Below are 16,202 nucleotides of genomic sequence, written 5' to 3' on the forward strand. Positions count from 1 at the left end.
CAGCCTTTTTTTTTTTTTATATGCGTTACCCCCTCTTACCTGCGCTCCGGACATGTACAACGGTTGTTTACGAACATTTTCACGCATTATTTAAAAAACCAAAACTCAAAACTCCCTCCTGCACCTGTCCTGTTAGGTCACCTGTGTGTGTGTGTGTGTGTGTGTGTGCGTGTGTGTTCGACTGCTGTGTCAGACTGAACATTTCAGGTCCATGAAATGTAACTTCTGTGGTTTATACTTTGAATATGTGTTGTGATGCCAGACGTCGCTGTTTGCATCCTCTTACCGATTCTCGTTGCTGGATGTAGTAAGTCACTGAAGAAAATTTCAAATTAAGAAACGGCACAAGTGGAAATGAACATTAAAATTCATTTTTAATCATGATCTTGTGTTTGCTGTGTTTTATCTGACTGGTGTTTGTTTTTGTGTGTGTGTGTGTGTGTGTGTGTTTGTATACAGCAGTGGTGTCCAAACTTTTTGTCTTGCGGGCCAAAATTGTCGCGTTAGAATCGCTCACAGGCCACAGGGTTTTTTTATTTGTTTTTTTTAATATTGGAAGGAACTTTTTGTATTTCGACCTCTTCAAAAAATAATGTAAATACACAATAACTAATTGCAGTGGGAAACTGTTGTGTTCTAATGTTTTGGAAAGAATAGTCAGGCTTTTATAGGTCTCCCTCGCTAACATGAAAAAGAAAAAAAGAACGAAATATGCCATCTGATGAGACCTGGGGCCAAAATCTTCTGATTCTTCGATTTGAAGTCAAGGGCCACAAAAAATCCACTCAAGGGCCACAAATGGCCCCCGGGCCACACTTTGGACATCCCTGGTGTACATGTTCTTCACCTTTGCTGTTCAGGACTGAAACACCTGAGACGATTCGAGATGAGTTCACACACAGCGGCTCCGCTGGTGGAGAAATCCCCGGATCCTGCAGCCAAGTCTCAGACGTCTGCTTTGTGGACGGTGTTTGAATTAGGGATTAGACATTATTGATACACACACACACACACACACACACTAACCTCTAACCTCAGGGTGTGTGGAGGTGTGCCTCGGCGGTGCAGACGCTTGAAGTGTTCAGCAGACAACATAATTATCTTGTATTCACAAATAATTATCAAGTTATGAGCTGCACAGAAAGATGTAGCGTGCACATTATAATAACTTGATCATACAGTTATTATGTTATATAATAACTTGTGTGCACGATGCAATTATCTGAAGCACAGAAGATCATGTTAAGATCGTTATAATTAAGTGCTGATCCTGACTGGCAACAGGAAAGGCACATTTTAAGGTCTCTTTTCTGTTTTACATCCAGTCTGCAAGAACAGAGCATGTGAGGCAAGACCTCATTAATGATGGATTAGTAGATTAATCTTTAAAGCTGTATTTAATAGAGTTTAATTACACACATCATTTGACTATTTAAAACATGCTAAGGACATGTCACACTTTATATCTACAGGTTTTAAAATCGTAATTCAACTGAACGTGTTCTTTGTTGGCTCTCTGTTTGACATGAAGCTGCTCTGTGGACGCCCCTTTGTGTGTGTGTGTGTGTGTGTGTGTGTGTGGGTGTGTTGATTCAGTCATAATGAAAGTGAAAGTAAAGTAGACCGCGGTTAACTGAGGCGGTCCGTGGTTCAGACTTCAGTCCGACTGATCTGTGAAGAGACGAAGAGGTTTCCATGCGGAGGAGCGTGTACGGTGAGTTACCTTCAGCTTGTCCATGTAGATCTGTACACGAAGGAAGAGTGCTGAGTCATAGGACGAGTGGCAGATGGTCGGTGGGGAAAAAAACTGCTAGAATGTTCTTAACATGTGCGTAATGTCTGTGTTTCATGTTGACGGTGTGTTTGTTACTGTAAAGACTTTCAAGCAGGCTGTGTGTGTGTGTGTGTGTGTGTGTGTGTGTGTTTTAGAGAGAGTTCTTTACCTCAGTCCAAACAGGGACATTCACCTTTGTCCAGGGTTTTGCAGCTCCACAGTCTCACCAGTAGGCTGTGCGTGTGTGTTTGTGTGTGTGTGTGAGAGAGAGAGAGAGAGAGAGAGAGTTCAAACCTCAGTCCAAACAGGGACGTTCAAGCAGGCTGTGTGAATGTGTGAGTGTGTGTGTGTGTGTGTGAGAGAGAGAGAGAGTTCTTTACCTCAGTCCAAACAGGGACATTAAAGCATGCTGTGTGTGTGTGTGTGTGTGTGTGTGTGTGTGTGTATGTGTATGTGTGTTTTAGAGAGAGAGAGTTCTTTACCTCAGTCCAAACAGGGACATTCACCTTTGTCCAGGTGTTTTGCAGCTCCACAGTCTCACCAGTGGGCTGTTTTTTTTATCGTGACCTCTAATTTAACTACTTCTTGAAATAAAAGTTGGAGTTTTGATTTTGAATGCACAATGACTTCCTAATTAATAACTAACCTACCTGATTAAAGCTCACGTTACGTTTGGGGGAAAAGACGGCACGTTGTTGTTGTTGTTGTGTTTTTTGTGCTCAGGTGTGAACGTGCCTGTCCCATCATGTTTACGATGTCCCATGTCTGCCTGCTTTATGATTCCTTGAACTAAGCACAGACTTTATACACCGATAGAAAAGAAGGAGGAGGAAGTGTTCAGATATGAGGAAGGATGTCAGCTCACCAACTCAGCCTCTGTTATTTAGTCAGGATGCAAATGAGGGAGAAAAGAAATGTCCAGACAAAGAAAGCTACCTTTATTCCACAGTAGTGACTGCAAGTTGTGGCTTTGGCACAGGTCTACTTTTTCCTTCTGCAAGAAGCCAACCTCATGTCTGTGTGGAACCATCCTGAAACAGTCTCTGCTTTGCCATCCAGCTAAACACGTTAATGCAAGCTTGCAGAAACTCTGTGCTTCAGTGGTTTTTACAGTCTATGGTTCCAAGTCAAACCTTTGAATTTGCAGACTTTACAGAATCCATTTTTTTGTTAAGCCTGATATGTTCATATGTTTTTAATTGTCTCAGGGCAGTTCTAACCTAACCTAACCTAACCTAAGATATAAACACAGTTTTATTTCAGGCCCATTATAAGTCCCCCCACATGTGCCCACTTTTACCCCTTGAATGCCCCTGCATACCTTAGAACAGGGCTCTCCAACTGTTAGCGAGCTAAGGAGCTGACTGACTGCCAAAAAACAGTAAACGCACCTCTTCCCACTGTTTATTTAATAGATTATAAAGATGGGAATATATCATGTGTTGTGAATGTTTCGATTTCCCCTCACAGTAATGTGTGTTATCTTTGTTTTCTTTGAAACCATTGCCACACACACACGGACACACACTTACCGGTACTCATAAAAAATGTGGCCGATAAAAAGGAGTGATCGTGACAGTAAAGATTAGAATCTAAGATGTTAAATACAGGTTTAAAAAACGACACGTTTAAAAGATAAATGAAATATAAGAGTGACGTTTGTCTCGACGTGAGCTCAACTCTCTCTGTGATGACGGAGATCTTTCGTTTGGTAAGACGGTGTGTAAAATCCAGAATCTGTTCTTGTTCAAGACCTGATCGGATAAAACCAGTGCAGCGGCCCGGACTCCTTTAAAGAACTCGAAAAACTCAAACACATCTCAACGGTGTTTGATTTCAAACTTGAGGCCGACCGATAAATCGACCAGCCAGTGATATCGGCCGATATTATCACGTCGGTATCGGCTGATTTAATCGCAGAGATTACGAGATTTATTCGCAAGTCAAATTGCATTTCTGGTTGTCACCACTAGATGGTGCTATATGGATTACAACAGACATTACCACCCTCCAGAGTGTCGAGCAGTGTCGCGCGTTCATGCACACTTCTTTTCCTGTTTGTTGACCGTTGAGTCTTTCTTTATCTTTTTCACCGTTGTTTGATGACTGCGTTTAAAGGATCAACCGAAATACACGACATACACGTCTTTATCTTCAGATCTAAGAACGACATCGGCTCATGGATTGGATTTATCTCTATACAGATAGAGCCCAAATTCCAAATGAGCCTGACTCTAATTTAAACTTGTGAAATGCAAACAGAGTGAACTTTCGACCCTGCATTTCTGGATTCTTCTGGGAGTGCAGATGTTTCAGATTAAGACAGGAACTCGCCACCGCACAGCTGCAGCACTTACAATGTAATATTGTTCAGCTGTGGACTTCAGCAGTCTATCACCGGGGTCGCTTTGTCTGTCCGATATCTGCCGTTATAACTAAGTTTATTTAATTCAATTTGGTTGTTTGTGTCTGTGTTGTTTAACTTTACAATTTTAAAGTTGTAAATCAGTGTTTTAGAGTTCAGATTTGAAAAAGAAAGATCGTCTTCATTAAAGTTTCCGCCATTGTTTGCTCCCTGCATTTTAGGGATCGACTCAATAATGTGTCTGATTGAAGATAGATGTAAGAAAGCTGCCGGTCCACATGTCATTTCTCTATCTGAACTCAGTATCTGCCTCAAAAACCTCAAATCTGTCCTTTTCTCTTCTCAGGTTTGAACTAAAATCACGATAACTAAAACTACTGGATAGTTTATTTGAAGGTCCCGAGGTAAAAACTGTGTGGGGAAAAAAAATAAAGTTTCCTCACTCATAAATATCCGTCCAGTCAGCAGGTTTCATGGTTCTAATTAAATCTGGGTCCTGCTGGGGCTTAAGATACGACTGGAGGTATTCCAAGTATGAGAGGTCGGGAAGCACTGCGAGCGACTTGGCCAAGTGTTTCTAACACTTAACCCCGAGTTTGTTGGCGGCGCCTGAATGCGATCACTCATCTGTGTGTGAACGTGTCGGTGTGACCCGCGCTGCAAAAGTGCTCCAAGCAGTCAGAAGAAATATTCAAGCTGAAGTCTGGAGATCAAACGGGTCTCGTAATAATGAAAGTGATAGTGGTCAGAACAGGGGTCAGAGGTCACCACCACTTTGTCTCAGGATGCAGGGTATTGTTTCACACTTGGCCACAGTTGAATGAATAACTTGTTTGTTTTTGATTCTCTTTCTCCTACCTTGAGAATTCACATAAAAGCGTTTTAAAAGTCTGATTTATTTGTATTAATTTGATTGAAGTTGACTTTCTCTTTCAGTATGAGCCCTTCTCTCGTCACTGTGCAGTGATGAGGGACTTTTCAAGTGTTCGTAAACACACTTTCACAGTTCGCAGAGCGCGGCCGGTCAGACCGGTTTCTGAAGGTTTAACGACCTCGTTAAGTGTTTGTGGAAACAATATGATCGACCGCTCGTCACTTTAGACGGTTTAACATTCTCCAGCTACAATCTCAAACCTTCTCCTCCCAGAGTCGGCTCACTCCTCCGGTTGTTCACGCCGTCACGTGTCCCAGTCTTGTTGAGTTGTTGACACGCGTCGAACACTTGACCCTTTAAAAAGGTCATGAAGATGAATCAATCATTTCATCTGTTGGAGCGAATATTAGGATTCATTTATCCGGTGAGGGGAAGGTTTAGTTCGGACTCGGCTGCTACCAAAAGACTGGTCATCAACATCCTGTCCTGATCGGGTTCAGGAGGTCTCGTGCTGCTGACTCGAGGTTAAAACATGTTGGCTGTCATGTTCAGTTTTTATGGGATTGAGGGGAAATGAAATCTTGGATGGAGAGCGAGAGGGAAGGGAACCGTCAGAAAGAAGGAAGAGGCTTCTGCTGAAAGGAAAGGATGCTGTGGTGATAACGAGGCTCATTGTGGTCTGGACACTCATTTAAAAGGAATCTGTAAAACGTCAGACGTTCAGGGAGTTGTCAGACCTTTCACCTTTCTCCTTTAAGTCGATGCTTTCCGTGGAAGTGAATTCTCAATGCGTTGCTGGTGCAGATCTTCGTTTCTTTCACGCCACAGAAGATGTGAAATCATTACACTCTGCGGTGGACAGCCTGCCGCATGATTGGGGTCGTCGGTGCAGTGCCCAAGGGCACCACGGCAGTGCTCAGGCACCTCTCAAGTTTAGGGTGATCTCCCCACACACATATTCTACAGAACGATGACCACACGTCGTCACTGTTTCATATCCATTTATATCCTGCCATGGAAATTCTCCGTTTGTCTTCAGCCCTTCTACGGACAGGCTCAAGCTCAAGCTATAATTAGCGATGTGATGTGGGAGTATTTTTCAGTATGAACTAAAAACTAATAAATAGAGAGTATCATCAGGAGACCCCGTCTTCCTGTTCATCCCCTGCTCGGCTGCACGAGAACTGATCCAGCTTTGGTCCATTAAGGAACACGTGTGACCGATTATCTCCGTGTCTCAAGGAGGCGGCCGGGACTTTACAGATCAGGTCGACTCATTTCTTCCCTGTGTGTGTCTGTGAACGACTTCTGAAGAAATCCACTCGATGATGAAATGTGTGTCTGCGTGGAAGAATGAGTAACTGCTGTGGTCATAAATAAAAATGCAATAGATGTAAGAGGGAGCCGAGCACCAGGTCTGACGACAGCAACACATTTAGTGATGATAAAAGGGAGCGAACAGATCAGATAACTTTAAGGACTTCCTCCCACTCGGCCTTCGCTCACCCCACTGTGAACGAAGGGATACGTGCACGCCAGCTATCTCTCAGGATGGCGAGCCACGATGTGGGTCCATCCATCCATCCATCCATTTTCTACCGCTTATCCGGGCCTTGTCGCGGGGGCAGCAGTCTAAGCAGAGACACCCAGACTTCCCTCACCCCAGACACCTCCTCCAGCTCTTCCGGTGGGACCCCGAGGCGTTCCCATAGCCAGCCGAGAGACATAGACATGTGGGATGAGGATGTGGGTCAGCGAGGGAAAAAAAAAAAAAAAAAAAAAAAGTTAGAGATCAGATGATGAGCAACAGATCTGACCTCCAGGGACGGAAGTTCACCTGATCACGTGATTGGTTAAAAGTCAATGAAGCAGTAACGAGCGAGTAGCTGGATCCTGTTTTAAAGAAAGTATCACTTCCTGTGTAAAGTTGAATGAAAGTTTCAGTCTGCTGATTTGTTGGGGTTTTTTTTTTTGTTTTTTTTGTTTTTTTTAAAGGGAACTGGTCGCTCATATTGTATAATGCCTATGCCTATAATGCCTCTCTTCCACTGCATGGTGAAGCTCTGTTGGACTTTTGAACGGAAAAGGTGAAAGATGGAGTCTCAAGTCTTTTAGGGGAAGCTGTTTCCCACTTGGACATTTCCCCGCTGGATTATTCCGATTCACTTCAATTCAATTCAGAAAACTTTATTTGTCCCCAATTCAAGAGCACACAGAGCAGCACACAACGACTAATCCAAACACTAAAACATTTAACACGTCAACACAGAATAACAAATAAAAACAGTAGAAAAACGTGATAAATGCTAAATAACGCTAAAAGCTGCGCTGAGCTCCGGCCGGTCGACCCGGAACCGGAAGCCGATACCAGCTGAGTTCTGCTTTTCTTTGCTCATTGGCTGATCCTGATTGGTCGATCCTGCAGAAAAAAGAGGAAGCGTTCAAACAAACCAGAAGAAGAACAATCATTGAGAGTTACTTCCCTTTTTATTCAGCGGCTGGCTTCTTTTTAATGCAGCCGTGCAGGTGGCTGGTTTTTCTTCCTCCTGAGTGAGTTCACACATGCTGCAGTCACACACACACACACACACACACACACACACACGAAACTGATGAATTGCTGAAGGGAATGTGCATTCTGTCACGTTCATAAAGGGGGGGCTAGCACGGGGAGAGGCTGCTGCAGCGAGGAGTTCGAGGTCGGTCGGCGGCGTGCGACTCCAACGGGAGAAACAGCTGAAGGGACTTTTTGTGCGTTTGCAAACTTTATCTTTATTCTCCTGGACTTCCTGCGTGTGCGGAAGAGATTCCAGCTTGAGTGGCAGCATGTTGGCTTGTTGTTGATCGAACCATTCATTTCTTTACCTCTCATTTCAGGTAAAAACAGAACATGGCCTTCGCTTGTTTCCCGCTCTTGATGCTTCCTTTCCTCGCCCTCGGCCTGGAGGTCGAAGGTAAGTTCCTCGGTTATATCGGCGTTTCGGGAACGTTTTGGGTGCTTTGCGTGGCGTTAATCACGTGCTTTCTTTCTTCACAGCATTCGTGACGTTAAAATGTGAGCCTGACGTCGTCGGACTGTACGGCCAGCAGTCACGACTTAACTGTGTAATCCAGTATGCAGACGAGGTAACAGACCCGACCATCTTGAAGGTCACGTGGTGGAAAGAAGGAGTCGAGGGGCCCGTGCTTACATACCGCAATGGAAAATTTAACTCGTTGCCTGGTTACTCATTCGCTGAGCCGTCCTGGAACAACCGGAACCCGAACGTGTCCCTGCTCATTGACAACACTGCTGTGAAGGACGATGGAGTTTACACGTGTATGGTGAACACAGACAGTGGGAATTGCAACGGCGAGGAATGTAGGAACAACAAACTCAGACTGAAAGTCACAGGTGAGCTCTACACTACACACACACACACACACACACACACACACACACACACACACACACACACACACACACACACTGCATGCAGCCCCTGGGGGCTCATTTTCCTGTCAGTTTGTGTAAACGTTGATAAAGCCGTGTAAAGAAAGATGTGATGGGGGGACTTTCCTTCCCCATCAGACTGGTATTTCCCTGAAAGGCATTTCGGTGTTTGCTCGGCGTCTTTGTCACTTTCTGTTTCTTCATGACAAATAAGAAAGCTGATTTCATGTTGTTACATTTGACCTGCTTATCACACAGCTGATATCGTTCGTTAAATAATAATGATGTGACGATCGATTGATGTCAGAGCAGATTGATAATCTTTTTTTTATCTTCATGTTTTTCCTTCAAGCCAAATACGGAAAGCCGACTTTTGAGAAGCAACCTCCGAGACTCAATCGCAACATGGACGGCGCCGTGAAATGCTCGTCCAGCGACGGCTACCCGAGAGGCCGACTCGAGTGGTTCGAAGGACGCGACAAGCATTGGAACGAGCAGCCGGAGGTGCAGTGGCAGGAAACGGAGAACGGTCTGTTTCGACTCTCAAGCACGCTGAAAGTACAGAAAGGATCCGTGTTCTCCACGTTCACCTGCAAAGTGTTCAACGCCGGAGGAGAGCAGGAGGCCGAGGAGTCCTTCACGGTGCCGGACAGCCCGACCAACGAAGGTATCAGTTATGCAGCACCACACACACACTTCTTTTTTTTTAGCCGCATTCCTCGTTTCGTTTTCACTCAACAACCTGTCCGTTTTTTTAGCTGCAGGCACGTTATGTCATGCAAAACATTTTTTTTTTTTTCTGTGAAGCGACACAGACGTCAATGCTGTTACACAACCTCGTCTTTTAAGGATTGCTCAACTGAGAGGAACTTGAACCCAGGGTTGACATAAAAGGGGAAATGCCAGCAGGAGTTCTATGAAATACAATATGGATGAGTAAACGAATGATTAGGAAATCACAGTGTTGTAAATGAAGACATTAATGACGGCGACTTGAAGCCTTATCTCAAGAAACAGTTCAGTCTTTGCTCTAAAGCTGCGATCATGTTCCTGCTCTCTGATTGGTCAATTCTCATCCATTTCCAAACGATGAATCAATCATGTTCTCGCACTCACTTAATCTGGTTTAGTTCACAATATGCTGAAACTCAAAATGTGCTATCCAAAATTTTTTTTTGAATAGACAAGTGTGTAGCACGGTTACCACGGCGATACGTTTCAGAGTCGGCTCCACGAGGGGCCGAGGCGGAGGACAAGGAACGCTCACACCTTCACCGACATGTTTCACAGAGTTCTGCTCATCTGCACATCGAGGAAGGAAATCTGACCCCAAACACTCCCAACGCTTCAGGCGTTTGAGGACACAAGGGATGGTGGCTCTGCCTCCAACATTATGTCTGTTTACCCGTCGCTTCACAGTTACTGTTGTGCATACACAACTCTGAGCAGAGATGGTAACCATGAGCGATACACACACACACACGCACACACAGTGCGCTGTAACATTCTGCAGATCTGTTGGCTGCAGCTCCCATACGGGGAAGGACTTCTGCAGTATGTAATCTGTATATATAACACAACAGAGAGCTACATTTTTATTTTTTTAAGCACTTTTAAAAAAAGGAATTAAGTCTAGAAGTTTAAAGAAGTAATAAGAGGAAGCGGGACAAAGAAAGTTACAACCTGATGCAACTCAGTTCATGTAGTTAGGTTGGACATAAGCCCCGCCCTCGACTAAGCAAATAGCCAATATAGCCAATAATATTTAGGCTGTTTTGTAATGGCACCAGGGGTGGCCAGTCAGATTTGAAAGGGGGGGGGGGCGACTAACGTCCTTGATTCTCGCTGACTGTTTCATCCTCAGTACTCAGAAAACAGGAACGTTTGACTCAAACTCAAAATCCCAGTCAGGCCGCCAGAAGCTGAATAAAGACGTTCCTGACATGTCTATATAATCAGGATGTGAAAGCAGTTGTTGTTTGTTTCCAGACTTAAAAAAAAAAAAAAACCTGGTTGAGCTTTAGTGGTCAACATGTTTTAATGGGATCCAAATATTTGGCAGCACCTTTGACTCGAACATGAACCGGCTTGTTATTTTAACCGTGAGAGCCTTCCAACAGAAACTAAAGCGTGAAATATTCCCCTCGGCGTCAAAGAAAAACATTGTTTGCAGCTCAGAGTGAGTAAACGTTTAAACCACAAGGACATGAAACCTTCCTTAAAACAACATTTCAAGGTGGAGCAACTTTCCCTCCCACCTTGAGTCACTGTTTGTTTCTCTTGTAATCTTGTCAGACATCGATAAGGGGGGGGGGGGGGGGGGTCGAGGTCCTGATACGGCTGGACAGCGCCCAATGTTTCATGGAAGTTTTGACCCATTGTTTCTTTCTCTTTGAAAGTGAAAGTCTTGAACCGGTTTGTTGATATCTGTGCAGCGACCAGAGCCGAGCTCCTGAGTGCACGAAGCACTCGCTTATCAGCGGCGGATTAGCATCTGTCGTGCTGTTGCAACACCAAAAATCCCCTTCAGCCTTCTTGTTTACTTTCTACTCTGTCTGCAAGTTTAGATCATTAACTCAGACCCCCCACCCCACACACACACACACACACACACACACACACACACACACACACCACCACCAGGGAGAAAGAGAAAGAGAATGCATGAAGCTAAAATGATCACAGGGGGAATTTCACTGGATGGCGTGCCAGCTCTGTTTCTTTCTCCTCTTTTTTACATCCATATCTGAAATATTATATCTATAACTTGTTTCTTTTATCTGATTTTTATCAGGGCGGGAAGGAAACGACCCAAACGACCCAAACGACCCAAACGACTCAAGCGATTTAGCCACCAAGATCGTGGCTCCTGTGGTGGTCATCGGCTCTCTGATCGTGGGGTTGCTAGTGGTGCTGCTGCTTTTTAGGAGACGATCTCAGCGTGAGTACCGTTCACTCAGTCACTCTTTATTTATTTTTATTTATAAGAAGTGTTGTCTCAAGAGAGACGTCACATGACACGTTTGTTATATTACAAAGACCAAACAGGAATCCATCGTTAACAACATTTAGCAAAAGTTACAGCAAGAAGAAATAATATGTACATACAATACAATCTAAAATAAACAAATAGGCTATCAAACATGCACTGATGCACCGTGGTTATGTGATGTGAAGAAGTCCAACGTCCATGCCAGAGATCTGCGTGGGTTTTCTTTTTTTTTTTTTTTTTGGTTCAATGAAAAAAAGCAACAAAAATCGAGGCTCCTGCTGCCTCTCTCTGAAAAAAACCACACGACCACCCAGGTGCATGCTGGTCCTCTACCTGCCTCAGGTGCCCACAGTGTTACCTAAATATCTAACGAACATACAAAAAATAAATTAATTTACTAAACAAAAAAGGAGCAAAAATAAAGACGACCCAAAACGTATTACTAAACTAATAACAACTAATAACAAACTAAATAAATAAATCGCTCCAGCGTTTAACATGGTGGTTTATATCTCTCTCTCTCCCCTGTCATGTTTGATGCTTAATACCAGTATAAAGAGCTCTCGCTGATTAAAGGAACTGCACTCAGAGGTCAAACATGTTCGCCCAGTATAAGTGCAACTTTGGTTTCAGAGCCAAAAGGAAGTAAATACGCCGCACAATGGACAACACGTGGACGTCTGGAGGTTGAAAAACCTGATCAGCACTTGGCATGCGGCCGTGTTTTACACGCTGGGAAAGTACGCGCTCCTTTTGTTGTCGGGCTCGGGGAATTTTATGATAAACGTGTCACGAGGTCTGAACGGTAGAATGAGGACGTTGTTTTGACAATAAGTGGTTTGTCAGAGAGGGAGCGTTCACTGTCCATTCTGTGTTCCCTTTCTCGACAGAGCTCCGGAGGGCCTCCACAACGCCGCTTATGAGTGCGTCAACGTTTGAATAAACTCTCGTTTCTCTCTTTTCTAACTCAACATGGAGGGCTGTGATCAGTGTGTCTGTGGACGTTTAAACATCTGTCTTCTGACTCTTCCATTTTAACAGTGAAGTGCTTTTCTGACAGGAGTTGCACCACATCTACTTCTTCCGTATCTTTATCTTTAATATGTGGAAAAGCAGCGGGGGGAGCAGGTGTCAGACTGGGCCATTCACAGAACGCTCCAGAAACAGAAAAAAAAAACACTGCAGACAAGCTAGAAATCTTCTCTCTGCGAGACCTTGAAAATCCGACTACATACTGGACTTCTACTGCTGATTTCACACGACATTCAACACCTTCAACATCAGATGAATGCCAGGCTTTAGTTGCACCGTCATTATGGGGGGGAAACATGGCTGGATGCAAACTGAGCGAGATTGACCTGAAGACTCAAACAAGCTTTGAGTTTTTTCCTAATTGAGTGGAGCGAGCAGCCAAATAACTCGCCACACAAACAGGTTTCACATGTTGTGCCAAGCCTGTCCGTGCACGTCCTCCTCCTGCTGCTGCTGTTTGAACTGTTCATAACTTCCATTACATGACGACTTACATTCACACTCATCCGCGCTCTAACTGGTGTTTCATGTGCTCACTTTTCACCTCTTGTTTTACGAGTTGTTCTGCACTTTAAGGAGATGTGAGCTGAACTGGACATGTGTCTTGATTTTTTATTTTTTCATGGTTTGTGGAAAAAGGGCTTGGCTGCTAATCTCCATTCTTTGAATCATATAATGATCTGTCTCATGTTTTGGACTCTTGCAGCTCAGGCTTTTCTTGTGTTTGTTTTTACAGCCCATTGTCCTCCACCTTAATATTATTTGTATTCTTTTTCTAGGTCACCATGAAGGCGTTCCCACACGTGATGTAGACGTAGAGGGAGGTGAGTCTCGAGAGCGTTTGTATCCAAAGTCAGGATTTAAACTCCATTCACACTCTGACATTTCATCTTTTGTTGTTGTTGTTGCAGGGAGCTATCAGGAAGATGCTCAGTCTCAAGGTAAATATAGTTCAGACATTTAAATCAGATTGTCACAATATATATTTCAGTGCAATTCTAGTGAGAATTCGATCATTTATAAATACCAGTTTCGCCACCGCAGCAACACAACTGGAAGTCCCAAACGAGCAATTTTGGTTAATTTTCCATTTTTTATCGGCAAAACTTGCAGGCGCTAAAATTGCACAAATAAAATTGACAGTAACGTATTTGTGCAATAAAGACATTGTCGCCATTTCTGCTCTTTGTTCGTCAGAGACGTAAAAAATCCCTTCTTTAGGTCACCTGAATTTGCCGCTGCTCCCTCCCCCCCCTCTCTCTCTCTCTCTCTCTCGCTCGCGGCTTAAAATATGACTGAGGGTTTTTAGTTTACTTTTTGGTACACTGAATCATCACCAGTTCTCAGATTGTCTTATTTTAAAACAAGTGGTTTCGAAACCTTTTACAAATTTAGACAATCGTACGTGTGAGACGGTGAAATGTCTAACCCTCCCTCGCTCTCTCTCCCTCTCTCTCTCTCTCTCTCTCCCTCTCTCCCTCTCTCTCTCTCCCTCTCTCTCTCTCTCTGTGCAGAAGAAACCGAGGCCTCACTTTCTGCCAAACTCTGAAATCAACACTTCCTTGTTTCCTTGAGCCCACTTTCACTTAGTGTAACGCAAACAACTGTACATAACCAGATAAAGCTTGTATCAGTGTGATTTAACAGAAACTCTAAGCGCTTTGTTCACATCTAATCTACCAAGTAAACAAGCATTTAAATCACGTGTCAAATATCAACAAAGACCGGGAGGATCCACGACCAGAAGAGGCCAAAGGATCGAGGTCAGGCTCTGTTGTCAACAGTTCCCCCCCCCCGGTGTTGATTTAAGGAGGACAAAATGTTTCTCATGTGATGATTTTGCCCGAGCAGAAACTGTAGCTTCTGGCAGCTTATCAGCTTCCTTATTACTCCCTCTTTTCACTCCTGAAGGGAAAGAAACACAAACTTATATTACTATCTGGATAAAGGCAAGGGGTTAAGTGTGTGTGTGTGTGTGTGTGTGTATGTGTTCAAAGGAAATGCAACCGACGATGCTAGTCCAGTTGAAAGACAGCATTGATTTTATATTTTCTTATTATTATAACTTCCATTAAAGGAAGCACCAAGAGGCGCTGGAAGCTCATTGGTCAGAATCTGTCCTTTGACTGCTTTCCTGCACGTCATTCCCCGCTCTCTCCAGCTCCCTGAGTTCTGAGCGTCCTGTCTCTAAATAACAAAAAAGATTAAAAAAAAAAAAAATGGAAAAGTAGCAACCAAAACTAACCAAGGCGCCGTCTCTCTCCTGATTGGCTATCACTGAATTAAAGAGTGTGTGTGGATGCATCTGAGTGTGAATTTTCAAATGTCTGCAGCGGAGCAGCTGCTTGAGCAACAGTAGAGACGTATGAGGCAGAAAGTGAGAAGTATCCAGCTTTACATGTAGCATATCTTTTTTTGTTTGTTTTTCATCTTGTCATAGGATGTGCAGAAAAATGGAAACAAGACAGAATAACATCAAGGTCAACCTGTAAAGAAAAAAATGTACGAGTGAAGTCGAGCATGCTCCGTGCTATACCATGGTATAAATGTTGTGCTAAAGCTGTACGAGTGCTAAAGCTGTACTTGCAGCTTTACCTCGCACTGTGTATTTATTAAATCGGGACATAGGATTGTCGAAGGTTTCCTTTTGAATACTCCCCCCCTGATGGAAGTGATTTCCACTTTGCGCACGATCAGCATCTCCGACAAACACGAGCTAACTAGCAGCTAAATCATAAAGAAATGTTTCCCCGGCAGCTGGAGGTCTGCAGACATTTCCTGCCAACGTTTTCTTTAAGAGAGAGATATTAAAGCCCTGAAGTCGGCGAACGGCTCTGCTTTCACTGTGTGAGCGTGTGCCGTCAAAAGACCAACATTTTAATACATTTCAATGAGAAATCAGCCGTGCTTCTTTAAAATTAGTTCAGAATCGGCCTCAACGTGAGGAACATTTGAGTGACTGTTCTGCCTAGAGACAAATGACAAGGTCATCCTTTTTAACTTGGAGGCCCCGCCCCCTTCACATCTCATTTCCTTATTCTTACCACAGAAACAGTGAACTCCACAGGCTCTTGTGTCATGTGTGGCATGATCTCCACCTGATCCTCCCTGCTGTGAAATGAGACTTCTTTTGTTTTTTTAAAGTCCTGTAATTATGTTTTTTTTTCTTCTTCTCGTGTTTGTGTTTCTGTAACTTTGTTTTTTTGCGACCAAGTGCAACTTTACCTCCACATCAGCAGTTATCTCCTCGATCTCAGATTCTTTCTTTTCATCGTCTCTCAGAGAAACCGGCTCGCACGCCTTTCAAATCTTAAATTCTGATCGAGAACCTGCATGTCGAGCACCAGACCGTCCGACCAGATATAAAGTAGTGTAGTGCACTAAAGATGGAGAACAAAAAGCCACGTCAACAGCTATATATGTGAATGATTAACTCTGTTCTGTAACCTTTGACTTGGCTGGAGAAAAACACTGGCACAATAAAAGTCAGATAGATGAGTTTATGAAAAACAACAGCTTTCTTTCGATTGCACTTCGTAGTCGTGCTTTGAATCAGTGTGTGTACTCAGATTCTGTGTGTCATGATCATGAGGTTTATATACGTGTGTGTTTGTGAAAATACTGAACGTCATACTCTTTTAAAATTGTTTTAATGTGTTTTTTTTTGTATTGTACAAACTGTGAATTGAGATTTTATTGTCTGTAATAAAAAAAAAACAAATAATAAAAAAC

The 16,202-nt window shown here is 43.5% G+C and overlaps 1 protein-coding gene across 4 annotated transcripts; it reads left to right on the top strand.

The window, feature by feature from the left end:
* The first annotated feature begins 1,613 nt into the window (after positions 1-1,613).
* LOC306820179 (butyrophilin-like protein 1) lies at positions 1,614-16,202 on the top strand. 4 transcript variants are annotated; one of them, XM_079337944.1, is made up of 9 exons: positions 1,614-1,714; positions 7,891-7,967; positions 8,051-8,407; positions 8,799-9,113; positions 11,241-11,387; positions 12,329-12,361; positions 13,250-13,294; positions 13,382-13,411; positions 13,985-16,202. In XM_079337944.1, exons 2-9 carry the CDS (start codon positions 7,904-7,906, stop codon positions 14,017-14,019), a joined length of 1,026 nt encoding a protein of 341 aa, XP_079194070.1. In that variant the 5' UTR covers positions 1,614-1,714; positions 7,891-7,903; the 3' UTR covers positions 14,020-16,202. The 4 variants fall into 4 exon arrangements, with proteins under 4 accessions (XP_079194070.1, XP_079194072.1, XP_079194073.1 ...); XM_079337946.1 differs by having other exon boundaries at positions 11,250-11,387; XM_079337945.1 differs by lacking the exon at positions 1,614-1,714 and adding an exon at positions 7,592-7,764.

The sequence above is a fragment of the Symphodus melops genome (assembly GCF_947650265.1).
Source record: "Symphodus melops genome assembly, chromosome: 2".
NCBI lineage: Eukaryota > Metazoa > Chordata > Actinopteri > Labriformes > Labridae > Symphodus > Symphodus melops.